Here is a 22,262-nt window from a genome sequence, read left to right as displayed (position 1 = left end):
CTGTTTTCAACATAACTGCTCTCCCAAGGATCCCTGGGGCCGGTCTGTTGTCTAGTGCACAGTTCCAACCGGGAACTGATGTCTCTGGGTTCTCTCTGGACACCCGCTGCTCAGCGTTCCTAGATTTCCAGAAGGATAGTAGAGCATGTATTTTAGCCTCCACAGATTTGTGTTTTATTCCAGTTTTCTTCTTGTATTCGATTTCTAGTCTCAGACCATTATGGTCAGAGAAGATATTTGATATCTTTCTTAAATTTATTAAGCCTTGCTTTGTGGCCTAACATGTGATCTGTCCTGGAGAATGTTCCATGTGCACTTGAAAGGTATGTGTATCCTGCTGTTTTGGGAAAGAATGTTCTGGACCTATCTATTAAATCCATCTGATCTGATGTGTCTTTTAAGGCCTGTCTTTCCTTGATGATTTTCTGTCTGGTGCATCCCTTGCTGTAAGTGAGGTGTTAAAGTCCCCACTATTATTGTTATCCTGGAAGTCTCTTCTTTTATGTCTGTTAATATCCGCTTCATATGTTTAGGTGCTTCTGTGTCACGCACGTGGATGTTTATAAGTGTTACATCCTCTCGTTGGATCAATCCCTTTATCATTATAGCATGTCCTTCTTTATCTCTTAGTATAGCCTTTGTTTTAAAGTCTTTTTCGTCCTACAACTGCTGCAGGTGCACTGGTGTTCGGGGCTCGCCCCCTAGATCGGGAGCCACTTGGGAGGGGTGCCAGTTGAGGCAGCAGGTGGGGTAGGTAGGACCTCCAAAACGCCAGTGTGGGCTGAACACTGTTAGCAGGATTAATCGAGAGTGTCAGAAGTGGCGCCCACCAGTGCCAGGACAGCTGGGTGAAAGGAGAATTTGGAAAAAATGATACCCGCCAGCACTTCCATCCCCAGTTCTCACAAACATAGGCCCCACTGTGTTCCGTAGCCAGATATTATGGAGAGCTCCAGACTCCGCCTGGGTCTGCTGGGCTGGGACTGAGGCAAGGCTCAGACCCTGCGGCCCTCAGGGTGGACTCTGCACTTGTGATACCCCTCCCACTCACACGTTATCACACTGCGCTTGCAGGTCCTGACTCGACTGCGTCTCTGCCCCTCTTACCCGTCCTGATGTGGCTTTTTCCTTATATTCTTAGTTGTAGAAATTCTGTCCTGCTGGTTTTCAGGTCGTTCTCAGTGATAGCTGTTTCGTATGTAGCTGTAGTTTGGGGGTGTTGTGGGAGGGGGTGAGCTCAGACCTTCCTACTCCTCCATCTTGATCCCGATTTCCCATCTGTCCTTTCCGTTGATCAAGGAAAGACTAGACGCTCTTTGTTTTTTGAACGACGTAAGGCCATTTTCCATTTGGTCACCTTTTGTTTGTTAAGGACCAGCCGAACCCTCTGCTGAGACTTGTTAGTAGGGCAGCCAGCGGCGAGGAATTCTAGGTCTCGAGCTCATAGCATCCTGAGTGGCACACACAGCAGCAACTCCAGGCACGAATGCTGCCCTTACGTGGCCCGTTGTATTGATTTCTTTGAAGTTTTAATCAAGTCGTGTAGCTTCGGCTTGTGGGGCTTTGGGAAGTGGGCAGTTTTAGTCCCCAGTGATGCCAAATCAGGAGGCAGGAAAAAAATCGGAAATGTTAATTTGGAGAGTTGTAGCCGGACATTGAAGGAAACTGGAAGAAATGAGAGCTGGGTAGTTGCTGAACAAAATGTACAAGGTGACAGAATCCAGTCTAATTTACAGGCTGATAAAATAAAAAGTAAAATGTAGTTTACCAAGTGGGAAAAGTAGCTCAAACACAATGAGTAGAACTAGAATCTAATGACCCATAAAGACATGCTATACTTTTCCATTGAGACATAAAATGCCTCTCATAAAAAGTCACCCCCCGTTTTTGATTCTTGTTTACAAAGTTAGTGTGGTCTCATTAGATTTGACCTGATTATTTATATAAATGCAGCGAGAATGGTAATTGACCACATAGGCCTTTTTAAATTTACTTTGCTGGAAGTTTCTGTAAGGAATCTCAGATTATGTGGATATCCAGTTTTCCCAGCTCCATTTGTTGAAAAGACTGTTCTTCCCTCATCGAATGGTCCTGAAACCTTTGTTAAAAATCATTTCACCATGTATGGCAGGATTTTTTTCTGGTCTCTCTATTCCGTCCTATTATTAGTCTATGTCTGTCTTTATGCCAACACCATAATGTTTTTTTCCCCTGTAATTACAATTTTTTTAGCTTGTGATAGAACTTTTAAGATCTCTTTTTTTAATTAAAAAGATTTTTTTTATTGGTTTCAAGTATACAGTACGTTGGTTAGACATTTATATAGTTTACAAAACGATCCCCCTAATTGTTCCTTCTTGCCTCTGGTTTTCCACCTAGGCCATATATTAATGCTGACCGCATTCACCATGCCGCGCTCCCCATCCCCGTGACCATCTATCAACTCCTAATTTGTACTTCTTTAACCCTTCACCCCATTCTCCCAGCCCCCTAAACGTCTCCCCCCTTTCTGTCACCAAATTGTCCTCTATATTTGTAGTCAAGATCTAACACTTAATACTATACTGTTTTGATTACTATAGCTTTGTCAAAGACAAATGCACCAATTAAGGGGATGATTTTATTCAGACTATTGCAACAGGAGAACCTTCATTAATGAGACACATGACGAGGAAGGAAATTTGGGGTTTTGTAGAAGCAGGTAAGCAAGAGAAGCATCATGAATTTTACATGAGTCCTCTGAAAGGATGGAGATGTGCCTTATATGTGAGGGTCACGTGGACCATTGAAGTTAGTTATTTCTTAGGAAGCAAAAGGATGGGGAGAATTCTTAGCCATCCCTGTTTACCTTGGAGCACAGGGTTCAGGTGAAGTTCAGCCTTGTCGCTATAGTTAAGTAAACTCCTTTGCTTGGCAGGGGTTTCGGTTAAAATATTATCCTGGATTTTGAGCAGAAAATAATTTGGATTTTTTTTCCCACTTAGATATTTAAATAAGAAAAAACCTGCATTGGTTTAAATAGTTACATTTCTTTTTTAGGCATACTAAAAGTTTATTTTTTCCAACCAGGTAAATTAAACATATAATCAGTTGTGTTCTCAAATTACTCTCTGCCTTCTAAAATAATACTTTGTTGTGACTCAGAAGACAGGTTTTTTGTGTGTGTATACTTAGGGAGCATAATTATTAGGTTTACAGTTCTAAATTTGTTCCTAAAACTTTCTGTATTTTTTTGTTGTTGTTGCTGAAACTCACACATACTAATGCTTATATCCACACTAGGCAAGGAGGTAAAATTTTTAATTTTTTTACATAATTCTGAATATTTTACAGTTTCTTGAGGTTTACGATGAAACCCTTCCTAGAAAGACTGGCCTTAAATTTTTATCATCCTAAATATTAAAGTTCTATCTTTTCCTATTCTTGAATCATTGAAACCACTTTCGAACTATCAAAACTAGCTGACTCTTTTTTTTCTTCTTAAACACATACTTTCTCACCGTGTAGTCATATTTTTTGTTACAGCCCTGTCATTTAAATTGTTCTTGAATTTTTCTCGCGTTAAGAAGATTACTTTTGGCCTGATCTCAAATAGTTTGGTGATTTTCTGTCAGAGCAAAGTAGAACAGCTTGTTTCTTTGGTCCTTTTTTTCAGTCATTTTTAAATTGAGGTACAATTAATAGACAGAGAAAGAAAGAAACGTAGATCTTAAATGGACGTTTTTTTAAAATATGCATTCGTCTAGTAAAGCACACAAATCTCCATGAATTCCCACAAAGCGAACAAACCCACGCAACCAGTATTCTAATCAAGACATAGCACGTTGCCTACACACACAACTCCATTGTGACCCCTTATGGTCACAAACCCGTCTTAGCAGTTTACTGTCATTGCGACTCCTAACGGTATAGTTTTCTTTATTATTATTGTTTTCTACATGAATAGAATAATACATTATACACTCTTTTGTGCCTGGCTTCCTTCACTCAGCATTAAGTTTGTGAGATTCACCTGTGTCATTGTATGTGATTGTGGCTTGTTTATTCTCAGTGTCTTAGAGTATCTCTAAGTATTTATCCATTCTGCATTACTAAACATTATAGTTGTTTCCAGTTTGGGGTTATTACAACTAGCGCCACTGTGAATGTTCTTTTAAAAAATTATTTATTTACTTCTTTTTATATAAATTTATTGGGGTGACATCAGATAATGAAATTATACACATTTCAACTGTCCAATTCAATGACACATCACGTGTCTATTGTATTGCGTTCACCAATGTCCTTCTGCATGCTTTAGGTGACCATAGACTGCAGCACCGTTACAGATATATCTAGGAGCAGATTTGCTGGGTCACGGCGTTTGTGTTTGTTGTATACGTTTAGGTTTTTAAAAACTTTTTTTGAGTTATTTTCAGTATCATAAAACCTCTGATTTCAAGTGTACAAATCACTGATTTTTTACTCTCCTTGTCGAACGGTGTACCCATACCATAATTCAGCTGTAGAATATTTTCATCCCCCCAATAAAAACTCACAGGTGCATTTACAGCTAATACCTGTACTAACCTTGGCCACAGGCAACCAGTAAATTCCTTTCTGTCTCTATAAATTTGCCTTTTCTGGACATTTCATAAAAATGGAATTATATGATCCCACGTGGTCTGTGGCGTCTGCTTCTTTTACTTAGCATGGTTTTGAAATTCATTCATGATATACCTATGTATCAGTAGTTCATCTATTTTTATTGCTGAATAATATTCTATTGAATGGATATACCACATCTTCCATTCTTAAACTGATGAATATTTGAGTTATTTCTAGTTTTAGGCTAGTTCAAATAGTGCTGCTATGAATATTTGAGTCCAAGTCTTTGTGTGGACATACTTTTTCATTTCTCTTAGGTACGTAACCAGGAGAGGCAGTGCTGGGCCATATAGTAAATTTATGCCTAACTTTTGACAAACTACAAAACTATGTTTAAAGGGGGTGCACCGTTTTACATTGTCATCGGGAATGCATGATGTTTCCTGTTTCTCCATATTCTCACAATATTTTTCACGTATCTTTATTTTATTATAGCCATCCCGACAGGAGCATGTCTAAGTGAATTTTCTGCAGTGATGCCAATGTTGTCTGTCTCAATTGCCCGATATGGCAGTTGCTTGATAGAGTTGGCCTTTGCGGACTTGAAATGTGGCTAGTGCAACTGTAAAACTGTGTTTTAAATTTTAGTCAATTTAAATTTAGATTAAAATAGCCAAATGTGGGTATAGTTACTGGGCAGCACAGATCCAGAGGGCCTTATGCCTTGCCACGAGGTCTCTTCTAGGCTTATTATTTTTATCTTCTGTTTCTATTCACAGAGTTTAATTCCAGCATTCCTGGATTCTTATCATTTATCCTACACACTGTATGTGCTCTAAGCATCCTTACATAAACTGCCTTTGATTATAATTGCTCTCAATACAGCAGGGCGGGAGTTCTGGAGCACTGTAAATGAGGTCAGGTCCTGAATTCGGCTCGATTTTTGGAAACAAGTATCTGATTATCTCTTCAATTGCTTCCTTCATATGAGATACTTGTGTAAAATAGACATTTTTGTATATTCATTCAATGCAATATTTTCTGCGACTCAATAAGATGAAGTGCTGATACGTTTAATGGCATGGATAAACCTTGGAAATTTTATACTAATAGAAAGAAGGCCATAATAAAAGGCCATATGTTGTGTGATTGCATTTATGCAAAATTTTTGGAATACACCAATATCTAATGAAAGCAGATTAGCGGTTGCTTAGTGTGGGGGGTGGGCAAAGGAGAAAGAAAATGGAGAGTGACTACCAAAGGGTATGGAGTTTCATTTTAGAATTATGAAAATATTCTATAATTCATTGTAGTAATGATTATACAACTTTCTCAATATACAAAAGCCACTGAATTGTACAGTTAAACATATGTGTGCGTGTGTGTGTGCACGTGCACTTGGGCTTGTATGTGTGTGTGTGTGCGTTTTCTTGACCACTTTCCTCAGAAATTCTGATTTAGTAGAACTAAGACGGGAATCTTCATTTTAAGAAAGCAATCAAAAAGGATTCTGGTGCAAGCAAGCGGCCCAAAGATTATCGTTTGAGAAACAATGCCTCAGGCAGCGATGTCATATTTATTATTTTACTTTCGTTAAGAAATTTGTGATAAAGTAGAGGAATGAATATCCTTACCCTAAGTGTATACCAGTATCCTGGGCTCCTTTGTATCATAGTTACAGTTTGAACTAAACTTTTCAGATCTGGGTGATGCTGTCACGTTTTCTCTGTATATGACAGGCAATTGCTACTTTGAACAGATAATGACAAGTGCTGTATGGCTTTATTATTTGTATATTTTTAAAACTAGAATTAGTTGCCACGATATCCCCTCTGTAATAGGTTTCAAAGCAGTGGTAAAAATTCTTTTTCTATATCATCCTAGTCTTCCTCTTGTGTGCATCTCAGAGGTGGACTGGGTTTTCCAGTAAAATATCAGAAGCTCAGCCTCCAGAGGGCAGTGTGGGTCCATGTGCGGTGAGCAGCTTGCGTCTGAATCATCTGGAATGTTTGTTAAACATTCTGGGACCTAAGAGTCAAAGTCTTTGAGGGTGGAGCCTGAGAATCTGGGTGAATATTATGCATACTGATATTCGATAAGCACTGACTTAGCTAGTGATCTTTGTTTGAATTTTCTAATATACGACCTGAGAACAGTTTTAAAATTTCTCCTAATTCTTACATTGTTTATTATGCTTGATCTTCCTGTAAAGAGCAGAATGTAGCTGCCTCACTTGAAACTCTTGTTTTATTCTTCACTTTATCTTGCTGTTTTGATAAAACTACTTTAATACACTCTGCCTGTGCTTTTGGTAATTTCTACTCCACTCCCCACCCCCAGATTTCACTTAAGTAACATGGTCACTATGGAATTCGTCTTGTTCTATGGAAAAAACTCAGTAGAGTGTGTGTGCGTGTGCGTGTGTGTGTGTGTGCGCGTGCTTTATTGTTTCAAGTAAGTTTCTACATATTTTTTTAAAAAATTATAGCTGATGTACAATATATTAGCTTTAAGAGTACAACATAGTGATCTGACAACTATATACCTTTAGAAGATGTCACCGTAGGAATTCTAATAACCTGTCACCTTAAAAAAGTTATTACGATATTATTGACTATCTTCCCTCTACTGTACATCATATCCCACGGACTAATTTGTTTTATTACCAGACGTTCGTATTTTTCCCCTTCATCTCTCCACCTCTCCCACACCTGGCAACCATCAGTTTGTTCTCTATCTATGAGTCTGTTTCTGTTTTGCTTGTTCGTTTGATTTGTCCATTCGATTCCACACGTAAGTGAGATCATATGGTATTTGTCCTTCTCTGTCTGACTTATTTCACTTAGCATAATACTCTCTAAGCTTATCCATGTTGTCACATCGGCAAGATTTCATTCTGTTTTTTAGCTGAATAATATTCTATTGTACGTATGTTTTGTTCCATAATTGGTTAATGTAAATAGCGCTGCAGTAAACATGTGGGTGCACAAATCTTTTCGAATTAATATTTTTAATTTCTTCAGATAAATATCCAGAAGTGGAATTGCTGGGTCACATGGTAGTTTTATTTTTAATTTTTTTGAGGCACCTCCATACTGTTTTCCATAGTTGCTGTTCCAATTTACAATCCCTCCAGGAGCGTCTGAGGGGTCTATTCATCCTTGCCAGTACTTAATTGTTGAGTGTTTCTTTAATTATTTTTTAAAAATTACTGCCGACATACAATATTATATTAGTTTCAGGTGTACAGCACAGTGATTAGACATTTATATGCCTTGCAAAGTGATCACCATGAGTCTAGTACCACCTGACACTATACTAAGTTATTATGATACTATTATTTGTTGTCTTTTTGATGACAGCCATTCTCACAGGCGTGAGGTGGTATCTCATTGTGGTTTCGTTCCGCATTCTCCTGATGGTTAGTGATGTTGAGCATCTTCTCACATGTCTGCCGGCCATCTGTATGTCTTTGGAGAAATGCATATTTATGTTCTCTGTCCATTTTATAATCGGATTTTTTAATAATGGGATTGAGCTCTTTATATATTTTGGATATTAACCCCTTATCAGAAATATCATTTGCAAATATATTCTCCCTTCTGGTAGGTCGCCTTTTCGTTTTGTCGATGGTTTCGCTCGCTTTGCAAAAGCTTTTTCGTTTGTTATATTTCCTTTGCTTTATTTTTGCTTTTGTTGCCTGTGATTGAGAAGACATAGCCAACAAGTTATTGCTAAGACTGATATCAAAGAGTTTACTAGTACCACCTGTTTTCTTCCCGGAGTTTATGGTTTCAGGTCATACATTTAAGTCTTTTGTTTATTTTGAGTTTATTTTTATATATGGTGCAAGAAAGTGATCTAGTTTCTTTCTTTCTCTCTTTCTTTCTTTCTTTTCTTTCTTTTCTTTCTTTTCTTTCTTTCTTTTGTATATATTGGTCCAGTTTCCTAACACCATTTATTGAAAAGACTGTCTTTTACCCATTGTATATTCATTCTTGTCTCCTTTGTCATAGATTCATGTGCCACATATATGTGGGTTTATTTCTGAGCTTTATAATCTATTCCATTGAACTATATATCTTTTTTTTTTCCTGGTATGAACTGTTTTGATTACTGTGGTTTTATGGTATAGTTTGAAATCAGGGAGCATGATGCCTCTAGATTTGTTCTTCCTTGTCAATAGTGCTTTGGCTATTTGGAGTCTTTTTTGGTTCTATGTAAATTTTAGGATTTTTTGTTCTATTTCTGTGACAAATACCATTGGTATTTTGATAGGATTGCAATGAACCTGTAGATTGCTTTGGGTAGTATGGACATTTAACAAAATTAATATTTGCAATCCATGAGCACAGTATATTTTTATACATATTTATATCATCTTAATTTTCTTTCATCAGTGTCTTATAGTTTTCAGAGTATACATCTTTTACCTCTTCGCTTAAATTTATTTCAAGATATTTTATTTTCGATACAATTGTAGAAGGTATCGTGTTCTGAATTTCTCTGATAGTTTGTTGTTAGTGCAGAGAAGCACAACATATTTCTGAATTTTAATTTTGTATCCTACAACTTTACTGAATTAATCTATTCTAATAGTTTTAGGGCTTTCTGTATATATCTGCAAAAAAAATAATAGTTTAACTTCTTGCTTTCCAATTTAGATGCCTTTTATTTCTTTTTCTTGTCCGATTGTCGTGGCCAAAACTACCAATACTGTGTTGAATTAAAGTGGTAAGAGTTGGCATCCTGATTTTAGAGGAAAAGTTTTAGCTTTTCACGATTATGATATTATTTGTGAGTTTGTTGTATTTGGCCTTTATTATGTTGAGGCATTTTCCTTCTATATCCACTCTGTTGAGAGTTTTGTTCACAAATGGATGTGGTATTTTGCCAAATGCTTTTTCTGCATCTATTCATAGGATCGATCGTATGAGTTTTATTCTTTGTTTGATTAATGTGGTGTATAACGATTAAATTTTGGACATTGAACCATTCTTCCATCCCTGTAAATGATCCCACTTGATTGCGAGGTGCGATCTTTTTAATATATTGTTGAATTTGATTTGCCAATGTTTTGTTGAGAATTATTGTATCTGTGTTCACCTGGGATATTGGCTTATAATTTTCTTTCCTTTTCTTTTCTTTTTTTTTTTTCTTTTTTGGTATTCGTCTGGTTTTGGAATCAAGATAAGGCAGACCTTGTAGAATGACTTTGGAAGTGTTCCTCTTTATTTTTTGGAATAATTTGAGGATGATAGGTATTAATTCTTTATGATGTATTTGGTAAAATTCACCTGTAAAGCCATCTTGAACTGGGCTTTTGTTTGTTGGAATCACTGGGTCCTTCTTTGTCTATTGGTATAGCCTTTGCTTTAAAGTCTATTTTGTTTGTGCAAATATTGCTACCCCAGATTTTTTTCTTTTCATTTCCATTTGCATGAAACATGTTTTTCTATCCCTTTATTTTCAGTCTGTCTTTCGATCTAAAGTGAGTCTCTTAATAGGCAGCATATGTAAGGGTCTTGTTTTCTTATCCATTCAGACACTCTCTCTTTTGATTGGAGCATTTAATCAATTTACATGTAAGTAATTGTTGATAGATATGTAGTTATTGCCATTCTTTATTTTTGATACATATATTTATTTTTCTTAAAGAAGTCCCCCTAATATTTCTCGTAATACTGGTTTAGTGGTGAAATCCTTGAGCTTTTTCTTGTCTTAGGAGGCTCTTTATCTGTCCTTCGATTCTAAATGATAGGTTTACTGGGTAGAGTAATCTTGTTGTAGGTCCTTGCTTTTCAACTCTTGGACAATTTTGTGCCAGTCCCTTCTGGCCTGCAAAGTTCTTCTTGAGAAATCAGTTGACATTCTTATGGGAACTCCTTGTAGGTAACTAAGTGCTTTTTCTCGCTCCTTTTAAGATTCCCTTTTTGTCTTTAACCTTTCACATTGCAATTATAGTGTGTCTCGGTGAGGGCCCCTTTGGATTCCTCTTTTTTGGGACTCTCCGTGTTTCCTGGGCTTGTATGTCTATTGCCTTTACCAGGTTAGGGAAGTTTTCTATCATTATTTCTTCAAATATACTCTCAATCCTTTGCTCTCTCTCTTCTCCTTTTGGTACCCCTATGATGCAAATGTTGGTATGCTTGATGTTGTCCCAGAGGGCCCTTGAGCTATCCTATTTTTAAAAATTCTTTTTTCTTGTTGCTGTTCTAATTGTTTTCTGCTACCTTGTCTTCCAAATCGCTGATTTGACCCTCTGCTTCACCTAATCTGTTTTCGAATCCCTTTAATATGTAGTAATTTTGAGTTTCATCTATGTTGTATCATGTATGAATTGTCCATGCTTTTTTATGGCTAAATACTATTATATTGTATGGATATACCGCATTTTGTTTATGCATTCATCTATCGATGGACGTTTGGGCTCTTTTTACCTTTTAGCTCTCGTGCTGCTGTGAACATGCATTTATTTACATGTGCTTATTTGAGTACCTGTTTTCAATTCTTCACTTATGCAACTGGAAGTGGAATTTCTGTTTCACATGGTAATCTGTAAGTTTTTGAGGAACTGCTAAACTGTTCTCCATAGCAGCTAAACCATTTTCATCCCCACCAATAATGTGCAAGGGTTCCAGTTTTTTACATCCTCACCAATACTTGTAATTTTCTTTTTTAAAAAAATTATTGTGTGTGTGAAGTGGCATCTCATTGTGGTTTTAATCTGCATTTCTCTAATAACCAATGACATTCACATATTTTCATGTGCTTGTTACCTATTTGTGTATCTTCTTTACGGATACATTTTTGTCCACATTTCTACTTTTCCATCATAATGAAAAGAAACTGATGGAAAATTGTGAGCCTTCAGGTCAGTGGCTTCATACCTGCCATGAACGATATGCCTGGAGGTTAATGTCATAAATGTGGCTTCAACTTTGGTATAACTCCTCATAAATTTGTTTGTTCCACATTCATTAGTGTCTGCCACTCAAGGATGTAATAATAGTTATTTTGGCTGTTTGCAAGGGATTTGTAAAGGTCAGTGCTTGCAGTGAGTTTTCGTTTGGCTGAATCAATTATTTCAAGGCTCAAGCTGCGGGTGCATGGGATTCTTTAGTGGAGTGAGTCTGGCAGCGTCATAATCATCCAGATCTCAGCTGTGGTTTTGTTAGTCTTCATAATGGTATTCCTGAATTTGGGCCCCGCTGTGGTTTCCCTTAGCCCTACACACTCTTGCTTTCATAGGCCACTTTTTCTATTTTATGACCATTTTGGTATAAAGACAAATATTACACAGACTGGATTCTATTAATATTTTCTTTTGATTTTAAAAGAAATTAAAACATTTCATGAGCCTCTGAAAGTATCATGGGCCCTATGAATTGTGCTTCCTCTGTGTGATGGACGCCAGCCCTGGATATTCGGACGCATCCCTCATGATATCGGATAGCCCTTTGTGATATTTACTGCCATTGACGTATGAATTATTCACAGGCTCAGTGATTGCTTCCTCATCATTATGTGCTCCTTGCAACCACTTGGAAATACCTATCTAACAAAGAATATATTAAACTTGCCTTTCCCCCTCCTATTTTTATCATGGACTCAAAACTATTTTACGATGCCAGCTTGTTCCGTTTTATTTTCATTTTCCACTTCATACCCTGCTTGCTACCATTTGAGCTCTCGACTGTCGGAAAGACCCTTCTCAAATCAGGCTTTTGGCCCGGCATAGCCATTTTTGGCTAAATATTGTTTAAGAAGGTTAAGTTTGGTGTCCATTTGATCTCTACTGGCGGCACCAAGGAGACATGACTACACAGCTGCGCTGGAAAAGAAAAAATAATACAAGTGGGATTTTAAATAGTGAAAAAAAGGAAGAAATAAAAATGTCTATTAGAATGCGATAAATTCGCACAATTAAATACTACGCAGCGATTATAATGAAATCACTATTGCGAGAGTTGGCAAACTCTGTAAAGGGTCAGATAGTAAATAGTTTAGGTGTTGCGGGCCATGTGGTCTCTGTCCCAACTAATCAGCTCTGCTGCAGTAGTGAGAAAGCAGCCATAGACCCTTTGTCAACTAATGAGAATGGCCGAATTTCAATAAAACTTTATTTACAAAAATGGGCAGCAGGCTGGTTTTGGCACAAGGCTGACCATTTGCTGCTGACCCTTGAACTAAAATAGGATATATCAACATGTATACATGTCAGAAACATAATTTGACTAAACAAAGTAAGTCGTAGAAGGAGTCATACATTTTATTACCATTCAGATAATGTTTAAAGACCCGAAAAGCATGTTCACAGATGTGTGTGTGTGCACGGGGTACACACATGGGACTGATGAACGTTGTATTCATGGTAGTGGGTATCTGGAGAAGGAAGGACGAGTACACGGAGCGTGTCGATTGAATTCGTTAGTGTCTTTAATTTCTTTATAAAAACAGCCTGATGGAAATATGGCATAGTAATTAAGATATGATTGATACATGGGTGCTTGCCATATTTTTTCTCTTCGCGTCTTTATGTTTGAAATATTTTACAAGTAAAAAATATATAACACTGAACAAGCCGATCAAAACATGCCTGGTGCCATCACTTTGCCACCTCTGCTGATGACATGAGCGTGAGCATTCTAGGGACTATCGGCATGGCGGAAAGCAATTAGTCTTTGTGTCAACAGGTTGAAATCTGCTCTCTGCATATCTGGATCCTTTTACTGCAAGAGCAGTTCATGATACGTGATCTGGATATTAACCAGGACATAAGCTGGTTTCCATCAACATATAACATTTCTTAGTCTTTACAAATGTGTTGCATAACTTCTTGACAACATATACACACTATAATTACTTTTTATGACCTTGTTCTCTAGCTTACTTCATATTAGCTTTCCATTTCCTCTGTGGTTTTGTGTACTCTTAAACCAACTCAGCTTATTCCAATTAGATCTAATTATTTCAGAATCCATTCGACCACCTTTGTTCATCATGGAAGCTTTTTCTTAGACTGGCCTCTGGCTACCCCAGCGCTATCCTAGAAAACCTGGAGAGTATTGTGCCTTTCTAATGATGTGCCATCTCATAGCCATTGTTTTTCTTACTCTGAGATCAAGGCTGGCACGCTTTTCTGTTCACCTTGAATTCATTTCCTTACGAATCATGAAATGATCCATATATTGAGCTCCATGACGACATCTTGTTCTATTTATTGATATATTTTTAGCACCTTAAAACAGTGTTTGGCACAGAATAGCTATTCAATAAGCATGTGTTGAATGAATAAATAAACAGTGTTATTGCTTTTAGAAAACGTGCTTCTACATGGTTTCTGGCGGGATACAGGCATTATTCCAGAGGAAGTTTTAGATACCTCAGTGGCAGAGGGGAACTTTCAAAGTTTTGAGTTTGTGATTCATTAACTTGGAGTTTCACCCTGGTTCCCTAACTTTTTACTTCTTTTTTTTTTTTAACACCTACAGCACCTGATCTTCCTAGGTGGTCTCTCATCCAAGTACTAGCCAGACCCGACCCTACTTAGCTTATGAGATTGATGAGGTCAAGCACGTTCAGGGTGGCATGGCCATAGACCAAACTTTTTACTTCTTACTCTAGTATAATTTTATTTCTAAGATCCCCAAATTTCCTTTTTCCTTTTTTTTTAATATATAGCACGCGTACGCCAGATTGTGTGTAATATGCTATGTGTCACCTCGCCCGATTTCATGGGTCGAATATGTTTTATAAACCTTAACATCTACATGGCAACTCGTGGTCCCTTGCTTCTCTAATTTTTTTTTTCTTTTAGCAACACCATGTTTCCAGTTTTTAAATTTTTGCCATTTACATCTTCTGTACCTCTTTCGGCTTTTCCTTTCCTTGCCAGAATGCACTCCGGTTTTGGGGGGCCTTTCTCGTCTACAAGTCTCAGCCTCCGACACTCTTTGGGAGGTCTTGTACCCCCCACCCCAAGGGGAAAAGGGCCAGTCCAAGGAACCATAAACATTATATTTCATTGATTCTAATAATCACACCTTTTTCACATTTTAACATCTACTAAATTGAGATTCATCTCGGAATTGGTGGTATGTCACAGCATAATTGGCAGCGTTTTTTTTTTTCTTTCTTTATAGCACAAAAATAATGGTGAAAATTGTAACAAAAGTCATCTTAGATTTGAAGTAGCAGAATTTAAGAAAGCAAAAAAGGTCACACTGGTAACCACGCAAAGATTTTGTTGGCATGGAATCCCTGTTCTTCCCTCACCTCACCATGTCGCTTCGTGTTGGCCCGCTAAATCAGCGTGACAAAGGTCCTTCATGCTGGCCTCTGAGTGTTTCCTGTTAAGTAGGCCTCTCTTGAGTCCTTCAGTTAAACATTTATTGAATACCTACCATGCGCCAAGGACAGCAAGAGGAGCAAAATGGTCTTTGCTTTTTTGATCACAGGCCCTTTGAAGATGTTACCCACTAGCATTATAAGTTGGCCCGGTCACATGCCACATCGGTTGTTCCGCGCCATCTAGATTCCTTAATCTTTCCATCTCCCATAAGGAAGGCGCTATTCCGGGTGATCGTTTTGAACTGTGTCATAGGGCAGCAGTATGGCTTAACTGCTTCAAGCTGATTCATCTCCTTCACGGCCTCGTCACTTTACTTCGCTCAGGTTTCTTCCCAACGTGCAGATCTGACATGTTGCATCTGTCTTTGTCAGACTTCCATAGGAACTACAGCCAGTCCAAATGCAATTCCCTCAGCGTTTAGTTTTTCTCTTTACTCATCGTCGTTACTTTATATAGCTCCCGGGAAGAGCCCACTGAGAATGTGTCAGCCGGCACTTGCTCAGGCCTACAAGGAAGCTGCTGTTTCTTCCCCTGGAATTAAGTTATCCTCAAGAGGTTGGTGTCTGGATAAAGATTTCTGAGAGTGATTACCTCTCTTTTTCATGTTCTCTGCTTGAATCTCTAAGTGCCGTCGCTTGGGATAGCAAATAGCCAACATGTGCTCTCTTGGTAGGGCCTTGCCCACAGTGAGGTTTTGCTTGTATTTTCATTTTTTCTTCTTTAATTGAGATATAATTGACATACTCTGTAGTGTTAAGTTTAAGGTGTCCATCGGTTGCTTTCATACATTTCTATATTGCGTATGATTACTACAGTGGCATTAGCTGACACCTTTATCAGGTCACATAATTATCATTTCTTTTTGTGTTGAGAACAGTTAAGATCGAATCTCTCAGCAGCTTTGAAGTTTATAATATGGTATTGTTGACTTGAATCACTGTGATGTGCATTAGATCACCAGGACTTATATACTAGTTGTAAGTTTGTACCCGAAACGACGTTTCCCCCCCACCCCCACCCCTGCTCCAGATGGCCCACATTCGCCTCTTTTTTTACAAGTTCAGTTTTTTTTGGATTCCTATTAGGATAGCTTTTTAAAAAAAATTTATTTTATTAGTTTCAAGTATACAGTACATTGTTTAGACATTTATTTAGTTTATAAACGATCCCCCTGATTGCTCTCTCTCTCTCCTCTGGCTCTACACACAGCCATTACCTTACTGCTGACTGCGTTCCCTATGCCGTGCTCCCCATCCCCGTGACCATCTATCAACTACTGATTTGTACTTCTTTAACCCTTCACCCCATTCTCCCAGCCCCCGAAACCCCCATCCCCTCTGGCCATCACCAGATTGTCCTCTATATTTGTGAGTCTGTTTTTAATTAGTTTGTTCTTTTTGTTCCTTAGATTTTGCATTTAAGTGAAATCATATGGTATTTATCTTTCTTTGACTTACTTCACTCAGCATAATAACCTCTAGGTCCATCCATGTCATTGCAAATGGTAGGATTTCATTTTGTAATGGCTGAGTAATATTCCATTGTACATTTGAATCATAACTTCTTTATCCCATCGCCTGTTGTTGGGCACTTAGGTTGCTTCCATATCTAGGCTGTTGTGAATTGTGCTGCCATGAACACAAGGGTGCAAAAAACCAAGAGATAACAAATGTCGGCGAGGATGTGGAGGAAAGGGAATCTTTACACCGGGTTGATGGGATTGTAAATTTAGGGAAAACATAATGGTGGTTTCTCACCAAATTAAAAATTGCACTTGCGGTCTACGGCCACGCCACCCTGAGCGTGCCCGATCCCGTCTGATCTCGAAAGCTAAGCAGGGTTGGGCCTGGTTAGTACTTGGATGGGAGACCATCTAGGGATGCCAGGTGCTGTAGGTGCTAAAAAAATTGCACTTCCACATGTCCAGCAATCCCACTCCTGGGTATATATTCGGAGGAAGTCAAATCAGTTTCTCAGAAAGGTATCTACGTGCCCGTGTTCGCTGCAGCATTATTCACTATGCTCAGGATGTAGAAGCTACCTAGGAAATCCTGCCTCTTGTGACAACACGGATGGACCGTGAAGACATTATACTGAGATAACTCAGATAGAGAAGGACAAGTACTTTATGATGTCACTTATATGTGGAATCTAAAAAAACCTGAGCTTGTTTTACTTTTAATTTAATTTAAATTTGCATGTGTTATACATATACTCGCTACAAAATTGAAAGAGTACAAAAGACAAACTGTGGAAAAAAGTTCCCTTTTCACCCCGTTTCCCAACGACCCAGTTTTCATCCCAGGAAACAATCACACTTACTGGTTTAATTTACCTTCCAGTTATTTCTTTAAAATAACTTTTTGTTATGGAAAATTTCAAACCCTCATGGGAGTAAAGGGGATGGTATAATGAACCTTCCTGTGCCTGATCTCGTCTCAGCTCCGCCCTCACCCGCTTTCTTCCTTACTGGGTGATTTTGAAGCAGATTTCAGATGTCATATCAGTTCATCCGTAACTGTCTCTGTCTGTATCACTAGAAGATAAGAACCCTTTTTTTTTATACAGAGCCACAATACCATTTTTACACCTAAAAAGCAACAATAATTTCTTAACATCATCACATCAAAAAATTTCCCAATTGTCTGAATTATTTTTTGCGGTATAGATCTTTGCATTGGGATCCAAACAGGGTCCACATGTTGCATAATCACATTTGGTTAAATCTCAAGTCTCTCTCAACCTACGGCTCCCCCTACCCTGTTTTTGTTTTTTTCCTTCTTTCTTTCTATTTATCTGTGGAAATAGCTGGGTCGTTGATCCTGTAGAATTTCCCACATTCTCCTGATTCCATCACCGAATACGGTCTGCCATATAGTTAAACACTCAATACCTGTTAGCTCTTAAAAATAAATGGTAGGTATATATACAATGGAATATCAGTCTTAAAAAATGAAATCTTACCATTTGCAATGACATGAATGGACCTAGAGGGTATTATGCGGAGTGAAATGAGTCAGAGAAAGACAAATACCATACGATCTCACTTATAGGTAGAATGCGAAGAACAAAATAAACAAAACAAAAACAGACTTATAGATACAGAGAACATTTTGATGGTGGCCACATGGGAGGACGTTTGGGGGACTGGGTGATAAAAGAGGGAAGGGATTAAGAAGTACAAATTGGTGGTTACAAAATAGTCACAGAGTTGTAAAGTACAGCACAGGGAATATAGTCAGTAATATTATAATAATCATCTATAGTGCCAGGTGGGCACTAGGCTAATTGAAGGGTCCACTGATCTGATTGGTCTGACTATTCTTGAACTAGGATAACCCTGTTACTGTGATAGCATCATAAATCATCTTATCGAGTAGCACAGATTCTCCCCAATTATGCTTTTTAAAAAATCAGTTATATTTTTTCTAGTTTGTTGTCCCATGTAAACTTTGGAAATATTTTGTCATGTTCCAGAAAACATAAGTTTGTTGGCATTTTGATTCGAATTGTATCAAATCCATAAATTAATCGGAATCGAGTTGACGGATTTTCAATATTTAGTCTTTATATCTAGAATCACGGTACTTTTTCATTTATGCAAGTTTTCTTTTTATGTTTTATACTTTTCTTTAAAAAAGTCCTAAATAATTATGGACATTTATTCCCAGGTTCGATTATAAAAATAACACACACACACAGAATGTCATTTTTTCTCTATAAAGCTTTTGAACCGATTATTGTTAGTATATAGGATGTTTATGATTTCCTATCTTTATTTTATGAGCAGGTATTTTAATAAGCTTTCTTGCGGATTTTAACAAACATTCAATTACTTATCTTTGGTAGACAGTTATGCCACAGGTAAATGTTAAGAAGAATGAAATGCTCTGTGCATATTTTTTAAAAGGCTGCTTTACCTCTCCTCCTCTGAGAAGCATGAAAATATGAGGGAATTTTTCTGAGATCTTCACTGGGAGAACCTGATAGGGCTTCTAGAAGTAAAACACACAAAAGTGTGGGGTCCCCCCCAGGACTGGACCCCCTTAGAGTTTTTCACTCTCAATCTCGTCCACGTGGAGCCTCTAGCAGTCATTAGTTATGGATTCGGTTTGTCTAACCTTGTACTCATTCCCAAGGAGTTTTTGGCTCTTTGTCCTCTACTCTAGTTAGTTTTGGTTCTCTGTATCTGCCTGTCAATGTCTTCAGTTTTGGGGACAGTAGTAGTTTGCCTTATGTGTGACCTCAGTCTTCCGATTGACTTAAGAAGAGTTGATTTTCTGTTTGTTCCTTTTCTTGTGGTAAGAATGGAAGAGGTGATTTCCAAACTCCGTGCTTACGTGTCTGACTGAAATAAGTTCGAGGGAAGTTTTGAGACATCGAAGACATTTTTCTTATATCGTTTTCATCCCTCGAAAACTGGTTAGAGTAACGTTGTTTTAACTAATGCACTTTATTTTTCTTTTAAAGGGGGTAAAGGGTAAGATCTTTTGAAATGTTCACTTTTTTTCTTATTTTCTTTTCTCAAATAGATCCTAAATGCCCAGGAGATGTTGATTTTCTTGATAATGATTGGGACATTAAGACAATCACCAGCTCATTGAAATTCTACCTCAGGTATGCCTGCTATGGTACAGAACTTTGCTTTTCATAAATTGTTGAAACTTGCTCGTGGTGGCGTTTGGAGTAGACGTGGTCCCAGTTTCAGGAGATTGCATGGGATCGCTAAAGAAAAAAGGAAAGAAAAGGATTTCTGTCAAAGAAAAATGTGCATTAGACAACATTTCTTTAAATCTGGGAATTTAAGAGGGAAGCGTTAAAGTAATAGAATTGTTATTGAAAAATAGCCTGTTTGGTGTGTGGGGGGGTTATTTTAAAAATCATGCCCTTAAAACATTGAAGTTTTGCCATTGTGCACAGATAGTGAGTGATGTCACAGTGGGCTCACTGGTAAAATCAGAAGTCGTGACAATTCAAGGTTGTTAACCTGTTTTGGTGGCTAACCATTTTGAAACATTAAATTGCATTCGCACAAACTTAATGTATGCGTTTGTGTGTGTGATATCTGCACACACTGTAATCAATATAATGGGAAAAAAACCCAAGAAAATACAATAATAAAAATGTTGGAACTAAATGAAGTGGCAGCAGTAGAAAAAAAATTTATTCACCAGCAAAATTTGAGGATGCGCAACGATGATGACCATATCCTTCACTTTGTTGGCATAAGTTATATTATGTAAAATATTTGTTACAGACATACGTTTAGAACTCATTCATTTCTTACCATTCTTTATGTCCCATAGTATACACCATACTTTATGTGCTATAATGTCGTCTTTTCAATTCTTGTACTTTTTGGCCATTAAGATAGATACTTAAGCTCTGGGAAATATCATTAATCCAAAACAGATTGGGTCCCAGATAGTGCTATTAAATGACCTGCTGTAGCATCGTCTCAGAACTGTGTATAAACATGAACGCTCTTACCAAGAGTATTTCTCCTACATCTGCCGAAAAAGGAAGATACTATTGTTGGAGAGTTTACTCTGTGCTAGGCAGTGTTCTAGTTGCTTGCATTGATAATATCGTTTTTTCTCGCGATAAGCTTGTACAGGAGGTGGTATGTGCTCATTTTACAGATGAGAAATCGAAGCTCATCCTTATCGAGCAGTATCCATGGTCACAGCTCATATTATCTGAACCTAAGTATCTTTGACTTATAAGGCTACCTTCCTTGTACTGGGGCTCCTTCCCCTATTCCTTACCCCAGAGACTGTGGCTTTCTTGGGGTCGCTTGGATAATTTAGTAAAGACGAAGAGAAATCTGCTATGCAAACTTTCAGAAGACTTAGATGATGAGAATATTAAAAGTAAATGATTCTGTCTCTAGCCTCTTTCAAAGGTGTCAATTTTTTCCAAGATTTACATAGCTTAAGTCCCTTCTTGTGTTATAGCTTTCCCAGCTCATCCCTTAATAAGCAGTGTGGCCCTTTTGAAAGATTGGAAGATCCAGCCTGAGGGTGTGAGTAGACAGTGCCCCCAGGAGGAGATGTTAGTCCTTAAGACACTTATCCATGGGCGTTAATACGCACTAGCCAGCCAACACTCTTTAAAATTCTCAAAGATATCAGTATTTTCAGAGCAGGCCTCCTTCATCTGCGTTCTAGGTGCATGACTCACTCCCATCTCCATGATTTACAGAAAAGTGCCCTAAAAACCATCCCTCCCTTCTCTCTCCTGCGTCTTGAACCTCTCTCATTCAACTGACTCTTTCTCCTCAGCATGTGCAGATGCTCCACCAGGGCGCATCTCGACCCCGCGCCGTCTCTCATTCATCAGTCCACCATTTGCTAAATCATTCAGTAAACATTTCCTGAGTGCCTACTCTGCAGTCTAGCGTCGTGCCAGGCAGTAGGCATCCAGCTGGCAGTAGATATGATCACTGACATTAAAAAGGTCATAGACCAGTGAGAGAGACAGAGAAAAGATAAATTAAAATATAACAAACTGTAATAAGTGCTCCGAAGTGCTGTTGGCAGGGTCACCAGTTACTCCCTCAAGGCTAAACACAGTCGACTACCATCAGTCTTTACCCTCCTTGAGCTCCCTGTAGCATCTGAAGCTGTTACGACGCCCTTTTTGAAACTTTCTCCTCTTTTGGATTCTGCTTGATCACCTGCTTCTGGATTTTCTCCCGCCTCTTTGACCATTTCCAGCAGTCCCCTTTATGGACTTCCTACTTGCTGTTTCCCAGGCCTCTTCTCTCGTTTTACTGCACTGGAGAGACGGGAAATTTAAATATCCACAGGGTCCGAGACATGAGAACGAGTGCGACATAGGCCACTTGCGTATTGCACGTGGAACCTTTGTTCGCATAGCAACCCCTTTTGTTTCTATGTAAACAGGAAGATCCTTTACTTCCATAAATCACCGTACGGGCCCGATGTAGCCAGATCTTCCAGTTTTTTCATAGGGGCAGAAATATGGATTTTCATGTGAAATATATCAATTTTGCATATTGTGACGACCGATTCCATTCCATTTTTTTATATACTGTTCCAGAGATACAAGGGATCCCGGAGGGACTCTCGTAGCTGCTGGCTGCCAGTTTGCCATCTCTCCTTGAGCAGTGGCATCTGCTCTCATGGTTTTAACCACCATCCTAGGTTTGGGATTTCTGTACCTACTTCTCAGATCAGGAAGGGCGCTCCATCCATCATCCTAATAGAGATGTCCCTTTGTCCCAGAGATCCCTGTGACTTACCATTTCCTCTTTCTTCCAAATCCATTTTTATTCTGTCTAGTCACCCAAACCAGA

At 38.2% G+C, this 22,262-nt stretch overlaps 1 protein-coding gene and 2 pseudogenes across 4 annotated transcripts in view; 2 read left to right on the top strand and 1 right to left on the bottom strand.

Moving 5' to 3' along the window:
• Positions 1 to 22,262, top strand: part of OPHN1 (oligophrenin 1) — a 240,962-nt gene that overhangs the window by 167,529 nt on the left and 51,171 nt on the right. For all 4 annotated transcript variants that reach the window (XM_025044450.1, XM_025044447.1, XM_025044449.1 and 1 more), the window contains one exon: positions 19,474 to 19,558. In XM_025044450.1, coding sequence (XP_024900218.1) covers positions 19,474 to 19,558 — 85 coding nt within the window. The remainder of the gene's footprint in view (positions 1 to 19,473; positions 19,559 to 22,262) is intronic.
• On the bottom strand, positions 14,073 to 14,190 carry LOC112477200 (annotated as a pseudogene).
• On the top strand, positions 16,721 to 16,839 carry LOC112477172 (annotated as a pseudogene).

Source organism: Pteropus alecto, unplaced genomic scaffold (genome assembly GCF_000325575.1).
Source record: "Pteropus alecto unplaced genomic scaffold, ASM32557v1 scaffold312, whole genome shotgun sequence".
NCBI lineage: Eukaryota > Metazoa > Chordata > Mammalia > Chiroptera > Pteropodidae > Pteropus > Pteropus alecto.
The sequence above is the reverse complement of the archived record's forward strand: the minus strand, read 5'-3'. Positions and strand labels throughout refer to the sequence as shown.